Source organism: Myotis lucifugus, unplaced genomic scaffold (genome assembly GCF_000147115.1).
Source record: "Myotis lucifugus unplaced genomic scaffold, Myoluc2.0 scaffold_71, whole genome shotgun sequence".
Lineage (NCBI taxonomy): Eukaryota > Metazoa > Chordata > Mammalia > Chiroptera > Vespertilionidae > Myotis > Myotis lucifugus.
Window position 1 is genome coordinate 592,073 of NW_005871119.1, and position 12,086 is coordinate 604,158.

A 12,086-nucleotide genomic window follows, 5' to 3' on the forward strand; every position below is an offset into this window, starting at 1 on the left:
TGTAGATATAAAGCAATTATATAAACTTTGTAGTTGGGTCTGTCTTAAAGAAGATTGGAGATTTTTTTCTTAACACAATTCCTCAATCAGAAGAGTTGGTTGCCAGAGATGATGGAAAAGTTGCTTGTCTTGGCTGCCCTCTGCCTCAGGGATATATTTTGGGGCTAAGGGTGGGAGAGAACCTTTTGAAATGGAAGAAAATACATTTTGAGTTTTGTACTTTGCTCCTTATTCTTCCCAATAATGTTAATTATATTTTATATAAAGTCTTAGGTTATACTGCTTTGAAATGTAATAATGAAAATCCTAGTAATTAAAATGTATACTATTTAAAGATATAGTTTAAAAATATCTACAGCTACAACATGCTGTGGTAGCTTTGTGGGAGATGAATAATTGTTTTTAATATAATCGGAATCTTGTAAGTAGTTACTTCCTTGGAGTGAACAGAAAGGGAAGAATGAGCAGCAGTAGAGGATGCAGTCCTCTTCACTGTTATTTTTGGAGAATGAAAGCAAGCCCCTTAAGCAACAACTTAGAAAATTTAAGTTAGATAAATTGAATTATTTTTTTAAATGCTTTTCACTCCTCCCTGAAGTCTAGTCAAAATGTATGTTGAGTAATTAAAAAGATAGACATGCGCAGTAACAAAGAGAAATAGAGAGGACATAGCAGTGATGTAAACAAGAGATGTAGGCAAACTTTTCGAAGCTATAAAGCTGAGTGACACCCTTGGGAACAAACTTGGCAGTGTGGGGAGAGCCACAGCCTAAGTGTCTGCAGAAGGTTATCTGGGTGAGAAGTGAGCCAGTCTTCATTGTAGAACCCCAGAACTGGTTACAATTGGGGGGCAGCAGGAACAGGGAAGGCAGTCTGAGACAAAGAGCTGGAAGCAGGATGATTGATATAGTTGATATGGGGAGCTCCTGTTTCTCCTCCTCCCCTTGCAACTTGCTTATACTTTCAAGCTAGGAGATTGGAGAACCCTTTCTTGAAGTAATGGAAGAGTACCAGTCAGAGAAAAGATTTGGAGACACAGATTCTTAGGGATCATTCAACAAAATTGAGCTTTTATTCAACTATCCTACAATCAACAAGCCTTATACCTACACCCAAAAGCTTTCCCTTAGCATTTTTTTACCTTACACTTAAATATGAATGGATTGCTGACAATCAACAAAAATTTGAGGGAAATTCCCACAGGAAAGAGACCAAAGCAAATAAATAATCAAGTTAGCATAGCAAAGGCACTGAGAAGAAACAAATTATGTATAAAATAGAAGAAAATCTTTTCAAAAGCATAATAAATGTCCTTGAAGAATGAAATAATACTACCTCCATAATTCGGAGAATATAGAATTAAAGGTGTAATGACTTAAAAAACTAACCATAAAATTAAGGCGCTAACTTAGAAATCAGAAACAATTGACAGACTGAAAATTGGGAAAGGAAGTATTAAAAAAAATCATCACGTAAGTTTCTGGAGGATAAGGATATTGTCTATCTCATTTATCATGTAATCCCAGCACTTAGAACATCTGGCACATGGTGGGTATCTAGTAATATTTGTTTAATGAATGAATGCATTGAGCCTTTTAGGACATCTAACATCTAGGTAATGGGAATTCTAGAAAAAGAGAATAGCGACAATAGAGTGTAGGGAATTATCAAAGGACAAAAAATACCAATATTTTCCAGAGCAAGGGCTTAAGTTTGTCAATAGAAAGGGCCCACTAAGTGTCAAGTATAATTAATGGAGGAATAGTTAATGGAGGAATAGCAGGGAAGCTACTCCAAGCCACATCATTGAGTAATTTCTGAACACCAAGGATGAAGTTTCCAGAGAGAAAAAAAGGAGGTAGTTGGGCAAGGATTAGGAATTAGAACTTCACAGCAGTATTTAAAGCTAAAAGACAATGAAGCAATACCTTCATAATTTAGAAGAAAAAAGATTTTTAACCCAGAATACTATACACAGACAAACCATGAATCAAGTATGAAGATAACAAATACATTTCTGGAAATAACATGATTGTAAAATATAGATCACACAGGTATATTTTCCTTAGGAATCTAGCAGAGGATATTTATCACCAAAACTAGGGATTCAGTCTGAAAGAGAGAGGACATGGGATTTAGGAAACAGATTATCTAACACAGAAGAGCAAGATAAAGAAGTCTCAGGATGAGGGATGTGCAGCAGGCCTAGAGAATAACAGCCTGAGGTGAATCAGGAGGAGAGAAGATTGCAGTAAAGGCGTTTTCAGTTGTAAGTGAAACTGATAAATTTTTTTATTTGTTTGATCACATGAAACAAATAATCTTGAGACAAATCACTTCATCACATGGGAAGAATTAGCTAAAGGTGCTCGTAAAATTAAACACATGAAAAAGAAAGCAATTATGCACTGCAGGAAAATAGAAGACTGAACAAGAAAGGAAACATTGCCATTGTATCATCATGATCTCCATAGTGTAAACACTGAATATTGATTTAACCAAAAAATCTTTATGATGTAATATATAAGTATATTTGGGGGGGTCAATATATGTTGAGGGTGGTGTGAGGTGAGGTAAGAGAGAGAGATTCACCTCTACTTTGAAAGTAAATTAGTAGGACTCCACTTTCAAAAACAGTGCTATAAAGAATAGTTCCTTTCTGTAGAAAACAAATACAGGACTGTACAAGTTAAAAAAATTAAGAACAATCGCTGGAAGACCAGAATGAAGCAGTGATTTGAAGAATGATTTAGTTATGAGAAACTGCTATTGCTTTTGCTTAGATTGGCAGATTTGTACCCTTGTCTCTTGGGGGCATTGCCATGCTCCCTGCCTCAGCTTGGGCAGGAAGCACTCAGCTTTATTGTTTACAGGTGGTAATTTTGGTTGCGGAAGAAACTGGAAATTAAAGAGGAAAAATTTGGGAGCATCAGGGCCATAGAAGGGCTGAGATGTTACCTTCTTCGCACAACTCTGGCTGACTGCTAAACTATACGTGCATGCAATAGATGCAGAGAGTTCAGTAAGCATTGAAAGCTTGGGGAGACCTGCAAATTTGCTGTACCTTGGATTGCATTCTTCAATCCACATACAACTTGGGCAGCAGAAGGTGGGAGCCTTACTGGCTTGAGGTGTTTGAGCAGAACTTCTTCCCAAATTTGCTGACAGCTAAACGATACAAGTACAGTAAATACTCTCTAGTGAACCGGCCAAACAAAACAGCAGAGTCATAAGAGGCTACACACTGTGGAAAGGCATATTTCACAGTTTGAATCCGGGCTATATCTATAAACCAGTAACCCTTAAGAGAGCAAAAGACAATCCAGAATTGCTATAATGTATTTCATATGATGTCTTACTTCCATCTAGAAATTGTAGGCAAAGAGATGGAACAGAGTGATTCATACTCAAGGAAAAAAACAGAATTCAATAAACAGGTGCAGAGTGAGCACAAACATTAGATTTAGCAGACAAAGGTATTGAGCAGCTATTATAAATATGGCAAAGAATTTTAAAAAGCCTCTTGAGTGAACAAAGGGCAAATCTCAACAAAATGGAAACTTAAAAGAAAGAACCAGTTGATAATTGCAGAGCTGACAATTATAGTAACTGTAAAATCATTGGATTAGCTAAGCCACATATTTGAGATGACAGAAGAAAAAAAATCACTGAAGTAGATTAATAGAAATTAATCAACCCAAAGAACAGAAAGAAAAAAGTCTAAAGCATAATGAATAGAACCTCAGAGATTCGTGGTATAATCTTAAGTTTTTCAATAAATGTGTAATTGGAGTCTCAGAAGGTGAGGAGAAAAACAAAGGTCAGGAAAAAAATTATAGAAAAAAATGGCTGAAATATTGGCAAATTTGCTGAAAAATATTAACTTTCAGATCCAAGTACTGTAATGAATCTCAAATAGAATAAACAAAAAAGAACACTTCACCCAGGCACATTATAATCAAACTGATAAAACCTAAAAGTGAAAAGCCCTGCCAGTGTGGCTCAGTGTTTGAGCATTGATCTATGAACCAGGAGGTCACAGTTCAATTCCCGGTCAGGGCACATGCCTGGGTTGTGGGCTCGATCCCATTGTGGGGCATGCGGGAGGCAGCCAATTGATGATTCTCTTTCATCACTGATATTTCTATCTCTCCTTCCCTGAAATAAGAAATATATATTAAGAAAAAGCTAAAGATGCAAAGAGAATATTCAAAGTAGCAAGAGCAAAACCAAATATCACATATAGGAATTTCAGGATATAATTGAGGCTGACTTATGGAAATAATGACAGCCAGAAGACACTAAAATGAGACATTCAAAATGCTAGGGAGAGGGAACACCTGTCAACTAACAATTCTATACCCAGCAAAATTGTCTTTTCAAAAGGAAGGCACAATGAGGACATTTTCATATAAACAGATGGAAATAATGTATTACTAGCAGATCTTCTCTACAGAATATTCTCAGGAAAGTTATTCAGGCTAAAGTAAAAGATACCAGTGGTAATTGGAATCCACAGGAAGGAATGAGGAGCAAGATAAATGGAAATTTTGTGGAAATTACCACAAAAGCAAACTCAAAAGAGTTTAGCACAAAATCGAAGCCACCTTTCCCTGCAATTTGCCAGTTCTCTAAAATTAGAACTTTTATTTTGGTTGCTTTGGGAAGTAAGGATAGAAATCAAAGACTATACAAGATGGGAACCTAGTAAGTGCCTATACAAAAATATGAGATGCTGAAGAGTCATATCTTAATAGTGAAGGTGAATCAAAAGCAGATCAGCTCTATGGAATCACAGACAAGTATCAATCCTTTGGGACTTTAGGATATTTCAGGTCTTGAAACTTGGTTATTCTGCTTTGTACAGACATAACACTGTGCGCCTGGCAAAATCAAATCACTTATGGAGGAAGGTATCTTCACTGTAAAACTTATATTATTCTCACAAAATCTGTCAAGTGCAGTGTTCACTATATAACCAAACATAAGTAAGCAAACAAGTAAATTATTATTTGTTCCATCAATAAGAACAAAAACAGCAAACAATAGAAACAGACTTCTGTTATTGGAATTTTCAGATGTAAACTGAAAAACAACCACCCTGACTATGTTTAACAATAAAAAAGGCAGACTTGATCTCAAAAGGAAAAGGAAACTACATTTGGAAAAGATTCACAATAGAATTTTTAAAAAATATATAAAAATAAAAAATATTTATATATATATATAACATTATGTGTGTGTGTGTGTGTGTGTGTGTGTGTGTGTGTGTGTGTGTTATAATTGAGTCCTTGCTGGTGTGGCTTAGTTGGTTGAGCATTGTCCAGTGCACCAAAAGGTCACCAGTTCCATTCCCAGTCAGGGCACATGTCCAGGTTGTGGATTCAGTCACTGCTCAGGGTGCATATAGGAGGTAACCGATTGATGTTTCTCTTTCACATCAGCATTTCTCTTTCTTTCTCCCCTTTTCCCTTCCTCTCTCTAAAATCAATAAACAAATTTAAAAGTAATAATAATAAATTATAATTGAAATGTAAAATTCAGTGAGTGGTTTAATGGCAGAGTAGGTACAATTTGGAGAAAGCATTAATGAACATAAGATACCTAAGCAAAAAAAAAAAAAAAGTCTGTAATCTGACACAGAGACAAGAAGATATATAGGAGAGAGTAAGGGACATAAATTATACTCTGAGAAGATCTAACGCATGTTTAACCAAACTTCTAGAAAGAAAAGAGAAGTAGAATGGAACATAGACAATATGTAAAGAGATAATTGCGGACAATTTTACAAAACATGGAGAACAAAAATCTGCAGATTCAAAAAGTCCAGTGAATTCTAATGATATGAGGCCCAAGAAAGATAAATTAAAACAAATTCATAGCTAGACACAGTGACACTAGAGAAAAATGAAAAGCAAAGAGAAAATCTTAAAAACAACCAAAGAGAAATGACAGATAACCTTCAAAGGAACTGTAGTAATGGACTTTTGAAGAGAATGGAATGATAGTGTCAGTATGACCATAGGTCAAAAACAGTTAACCTAAGATTTCATGTCAGGTGAAAATGTCCTGATATGAAAAAATCAAGACAAAGATAAATATATTTTCTGACAAATAAAAACAGATATTTCACCTCTAGTGGTTTGGTTTCTTATTAAAAGAAATTTTACCTATAGAAGAAAGTGATCCCAGATAGATGGTCTAAATTCAAGAAGGGTTGGTAAAAACGTGATAAATATGTGGGTGACACTAAATTAATATTAACTGTATAAAACAACATTAATAATAATAACCTGTGAGATTAAAATAATAGAGTTAAATTATTTTAACAGCAGCTGAGGTAAAAGGGATCACTTCATAAAATTACAAGGTTCAGTTCTTCATTTAATAAAATGACTTCAAAATAGTAAAGTGAAAATGAACTTCAAAGAAAAATAAATTCATTATGGCTCTAGATATATAATAATCTATTAAACAGTATTGATTTTTTTGGCCTTTTTTGTATTGGGCAATTGAAAACATTTTTAGAAAATATACTAGGAACAAATTTTATCTTATAAAAACAAAAATTATTTGGTACATTATTTTTAATGACTAAATAGAATTCTTGTCCCTAAATGTATAATTGTTTATTTAACCCAACCATCCTTAATTTTTAGACATTTAATTTTTCAATATTTTTCTATTATGAGCATCATTATATGGATACATTTTTGGAGATACCTATGAGTATTCCTTTGAGATAAATTCTTATGGTATCAAAATATATACACATTTTTAAGGCCTTTGACAAGTGGCTTTCCAGAAATACATAATTTTCAATTCTGACAACAGTCTGCGAATGTGTACCCATTTCTCTATGTGTTCATTAGTGCTGCACCTTATCATTAAAATTATTTTATTTGTTTGATGCAAAAATAATTTCATTTTAATTTGTATTTCCTTCATTGCCAGTGAGAGTACATCTTTTTCATGGATTTTTAAATAATACAAAATGGTTGTGTTTATATTTATTTCTATGAGATATTTAGTTTACTGTTTAAATTTTTCTGTAAACTAAGTAATCAGACAACCAGATTTGATGGGAATTGTACTTTTATAAACTCAGTGAAATTTTGGGTAAATACTAATGTAAGGTTCACAGCGTCTGTGCAAGGGCTTTAGGTACTATGACTAAAAAGCCTTTTTCAGTGACTTCTAGGTTTGTAGCTACTCTGTAGAAATGCAGAAACCAAGCGACTAGTTTCTAGATAATAGGCCACAGCTGTGTGACTAATTTTTATAATCTCCCACATGTGTGAGCAGAGTCTTGCTACATCAGATGCACTTGGAACATGCTCTTCTGAAGTGACACCATTGATAATAGGCCACAGCTGTGTGACTAATTTTTATAATCTCCCACATGTGTGAGCAGAGTCTTGCTACATCAGATGCACTTGGAACATGCTCTTCTGAAGTGACACCAAGCTGTCTGAAGTATCAGGGCTGTCTCCTTGTAGTCATCAAGGCTTTATCTTCTTAAACTCAGTCACTTTTTAAAAACTTTTACAGAATTTTAATTTTACCAGTATATCTACTATTTAGTTTGAATGTCATAATTTGGGACCAACATGCCCACAATAAAAATATTAGTGTGTTGGGGAGATTTTTTATGTTCTATTTTTTCTTTCTAGAAACTATTAAGTTTTATATGACAGAGGTGATTATGCAGCCATCTGAGAGAAATTTTCCCATCATACCAAGGTACAATAGCAAATTATATTTATTCTGTAATTTCAAATGTAGGAAAAGATAGGTACAATGGATTACTTGGGAATTCATTTTTATTTATACTTCTCTTTACTTGGAAAGGTTAGTTGGACCAAACCACACTTGTAAAAGACTTGAGGATATATTTATGGTTTGCTTACATGATGTTATAGACAAATGTGCTCATATAAATCTAATTCAGATTTTTTTGTTTCTTTCTATGTGCCAGATATCCAAGGTCTTATAACCTAACCATCAATAAGTTTTTGAATAATTATTTTTGGGTGTAATTTGATGTACTTAAAATTTGAGACATGGTTCAGTTTCCTAATGTTTTGTGTGGGGTTTTTTTAAGTGGTACTTAGCCACTAAATCCATTAGTGTTTCTTTTCTTCGAATTGTTTTAGTTTGCAAACAAAAGTTAACTATAGTATATATGTCTTTATTTTAGTGCATTATTGATGTCTAATGATTTTGGCAATCTAAATATAACCCTAAACTTTATTCTCCTATAAATGCTTTCTTAGGTACCTAAGATCTGATACTTTAACAGTGGTTCTCAACCTTCTGGCCCTTTAAATACAGTTCCTCATGTTGTGACCCAACCATAAAATTATTTTTGTTGCTACTTTATAACTGTAATGTTGCTACTGTTATGAATCGTAATGTAAATATCTGATATGCAGGATGGTCTTAGGCGACCCCTGTGAAAGGGTCATTTGACCGCCAAAGGGGTCGCGATCCACAGGTTGAGAACCACTGCTTTAGGGGATCCAAATGAAAATACTGTAGATAATGCTGCCTAATGTTTGGGAGGAAATGTTTTGCCTTTTTAAACTTAGTTATTCACTGTTTAATGTGCAGCACAAGTGGAACATTGACTTGTCTGACATACTTTGTTTTTGTTTTGTTAATTCTCACCTGAGGATATTTTTCCCATTGCTTTTCACAGGGAGGGAGAGGGAGACAGAGAAAGAGAGTGAAACATCAATGTGAGAGAGACACATCCACTGGCTGCCTCCCAAATGTGCCCCAACTAGGGGTAGGGGGCTGAATCCACAACAGAAGTACGCACCCTTGACCGGGAGTCAAACCGACAACCCTTCAGTGTGCAGGCTGACACTCTAACCACAGGGCTGACATACTATTTTTTATTCAGTTAGGTTTGGGGTGGAAAATGTATTAAGGATTGGAGAATAGGATATAAGAAGACTAGAGCAAATACATTAAAATATATTAAAATCCACATTAGCACAGGTTGTGAGGGAAGGGGTGGCATATAGAAGAATCTGGCATGCACGTGCCTCTGTCTTTTAGGTACCCTGTGGGTATTTTTGGCTCGTCTTGCCATTTAGAGTTATTATGAGAGGCACATTGTGAAAATTTATTTCTGTTCAAACAGGTCTAAGTTTGTACAGAGCACTGTCGCTCAGTGCCTAGTGGAACTCTCCTCTGCTAGAAGCACTTTTAGATTCAGTGTTCAAGGTCATGACAGCAAACCGTACATCTTGGTAAGAAATTATTTCACTCAGCTTTTTGTCGCCCTAGTAACACAGGGTCTCAGTAATTCTTTAGTTTTTGTCATTCTTTTTTCTTAATTCTCAGGTCTAGAAAACAATTGATTTAAAAAACAAAGAATTTTTAATGTCAGCTTCATTTGAATATCAGTTTAATTCACAAATAGAACTTCCTTAACTTAGTAACAAATGATCCAATGCTTCTATGTGCTAGATACTAGGGATATAGAAAGAAATACAACCTGATTCCTGCTCTGTAGAAGCTCATAACACAAAACAGAGTTTTCACTCAGGTTTTAATGGTTTTTCTTGGTCAGTATAACAGAATTCTGTTTCTTTTTTTTTCTACTTGATACTCTTATGAATTTTTTTGTTTGTTTCGTGGTAAGAAAACTTAACATGAGACCTACTCACTTCACAGATTTCTTTTAAGTATGTTTTTATTGATTTCAGAGAGATCCAGGGAGCGAGAGAGAGAGAAGAGAGAACCATGGATGAGAGAGAAACATCCATCAGCTGCCTCCTGCACATCCCCTACTAGGGATTGAGCCTGCAGCCCAGGCATGTGCCCTGACTGGTAATTCAATCAGCCACTCCTGGTGCATGGGATGACGCTCAAACAACTGAGCTACACCAGCTGGGACACTTCACAGATTTTTAAGTGCACAATACAGTATTGTTAACTATAAGCACAGTACTTATAGCAGGTCCTCATTTCTCCCTCCCCCAGCCCCTGGCAACTCCCATTCTACTCTCTACTTCTATGAGTTAGACTATTTTAGATTCCTCATATAAATGGGATCATGCATTTTTTTTTCTTTTGTCCTTCTGTGTCTGGCTTGTTTCACTTAGCAAAATGTCCTCAAGTTCATCATCCATGTGGTCTCATATTGTGAGATTTCCTTTCATTATATATAGGTGCCACATTTTCTTTATCTATTCATTCATAGATGGACATTCAGATTGTTTCTACCTTTTGGTTTTGGTAAATAAAGCTGCAGTGAAGCTGGGGTCTCCTGTTTCTCAAGGTGGGACAAACCCTAGGTATGATGTCCTTGTGGGATCAGGCTGAGCCAGACTCCAGCTGAGTTCACATCCTTGCCTGGCTCCTCCCTCCGCCTTATCCTGTTTACCTTACTCCCAGTCTCCTGAGAGTATTCCCTGATTGAATCACATGCATTCAGATCCCCACTCTTCCACCAGCAGCGTTTGGGAATATCCATCCAAAGCCCTCTTCTGAACTGGCAGTATCAATCTTCTTGTATTTGCCAATCGGATAAGTGAAAAAGGGTGGCACACAAATTTTGCATTTCCTTATTGCTAGTTATATTAACATTTTTATATGTTTATCACTTATTTCTTCTGTTAAGGCTATTCATATTCTTTGCATTTCCATTGGGCTGGATTTTTAGGAGTGCTATATATTATAGACAATAACTTTGTTATATATGTATTAAATACTTCTTTCTAGCTAGTTGTCTTTTTCTTCTTTTTTTCAAACTTTATCATGTTGTTTACTCTACCAAGGTTATACTTTGAAAGACTAACCTTCCTTAAAAATTATATAGATGGTTCTCTTATATTTTTTCTGATATTTTCATAGGTTTGTTTTGTGTTTGTTTATTTGAGTGGTGATATGAGATAGGGGTTATACTTGGACTTTTCTCTCCTTATCTTTAGCTATGGCTTTTAAACTCAGACAGTTTGGTGATTGAATCTTTGGCGAGTTCCAGAAGTGTCAAAAAGTTTCCCTTATTGGAAGACATATCGAAGGCAGATTCCAGTTCTGCTCAGAATGCTGTCAAAGTCCTCTACCAGCCATGCATCAAAAGTAGGAATGAAAAGTAAGTTGTGCTCTTGTTTTCTCATTTCACATTATGTTTTAGTTTCTGTTGCCATGTTGGTGTTAAGAAATTAATTAATTAAATGCTACTGTACCACTTCCATACTTGAAGCTTCTTGGAGTCATACTCCTAAATGTTATCCTTTAAGAGTAGATTGAATTATTATAGATGATTCATGCTCATGTGCAGAAAGCTTGCTTTTACTGAAAACAATTGGTCTTTTCCTTATAATCTCAGCTGTCTCTACATATGGCTGCAGTACTAAATCAGACTCAACAACTATGAATATTTACTAGTACTGATAAGCAGTTTCCAGGCATTCGGGATACAAGAGCAAATAAAACATAGTCCCTGCCTCCTTGAGTTGTCATTCTAAGAGGGGGAAGGCAGATCATAAACAAAACAGGCAAAAATATCAAAGATTAATGTGGCCCTTGCTATGAGACCAACTCTCATGTAAGGGCTTCTAGCTCATTTAAGTCTATCAGCACTCTGTGGGTAGATACTATTATCACCCCCATCTTCTACACTAATAAAAGAGAAAGATGCAAATTGACCGTACCTTCGCGACTCCCACCAGCCAATCAGGAGTGCGTATGCAAATTAACCCGACAAAGATGGTGGGTTAATTTGCATGCACAGGCACTGAGCAGTGGGGGCGGGGCAGGGCCGCTCTGGGGCTCTGGGCAGCATGGGAAGGTGGAAAGGCCGGCTCTGGGCCGTATGGAAGGCGGAAAGGTGGCTCTGGCAGCCAGGGGAAGGAAGGCCCATTCTTGCATGAATCTTTGTGCATTAGGCCTCTAGTTTAGAGATAAGGATGCTAAGACACAGTGTAAATAGCACAGCTATTGAATATAAAGCTAGGTGAGGTAGTTGGGGAGTGGTAAAATGGGTGTGGAGCTTTTCATTTTATATTGAAAAGGCAAGGACGGTTCTCAGATTAGATGATATTTATTGGAAACTTGAAGGAAGTAGG

The 12,086-nt window shown here is 35.8% G+C and overlaps 1 protein-coding gene across 3 annotated transcripts in view; it reads left to right on the plus strand.

Moving 5' to 3' along the window:
- The window catches only part of UBE3D (ubiquitin protein ligase E3D), a 138,123-nt gene that overhangs the window by 33,738 nt on the left and 92,299 nt on the right, over positions 1 to 12,086 (plus strand). For 2 of the 3 annotated variants that reach the window (XM_023755187.1, XM_006090352.3), the window contains exons 6-8: positions 7,674 to 7,743; positions 9,152 to 9,260; positions 10,947 to 11,110. In XM_023755187.1, the coding sequence (XP_023610955.1) occupies positions 7,674 to 7,743; positions 9,152 to 9,260; positions 10,947 to 11,110 (343 nt within the window). The remainder of the gene's footprint in view (positions 1 to 7,673; positions 7,744 to 9,151; positions 9,261 to 10,946; positions 11,111 to 12,086) is intronic. The other variant, XM_023755186.1, reaches the window with a different exon arrangement.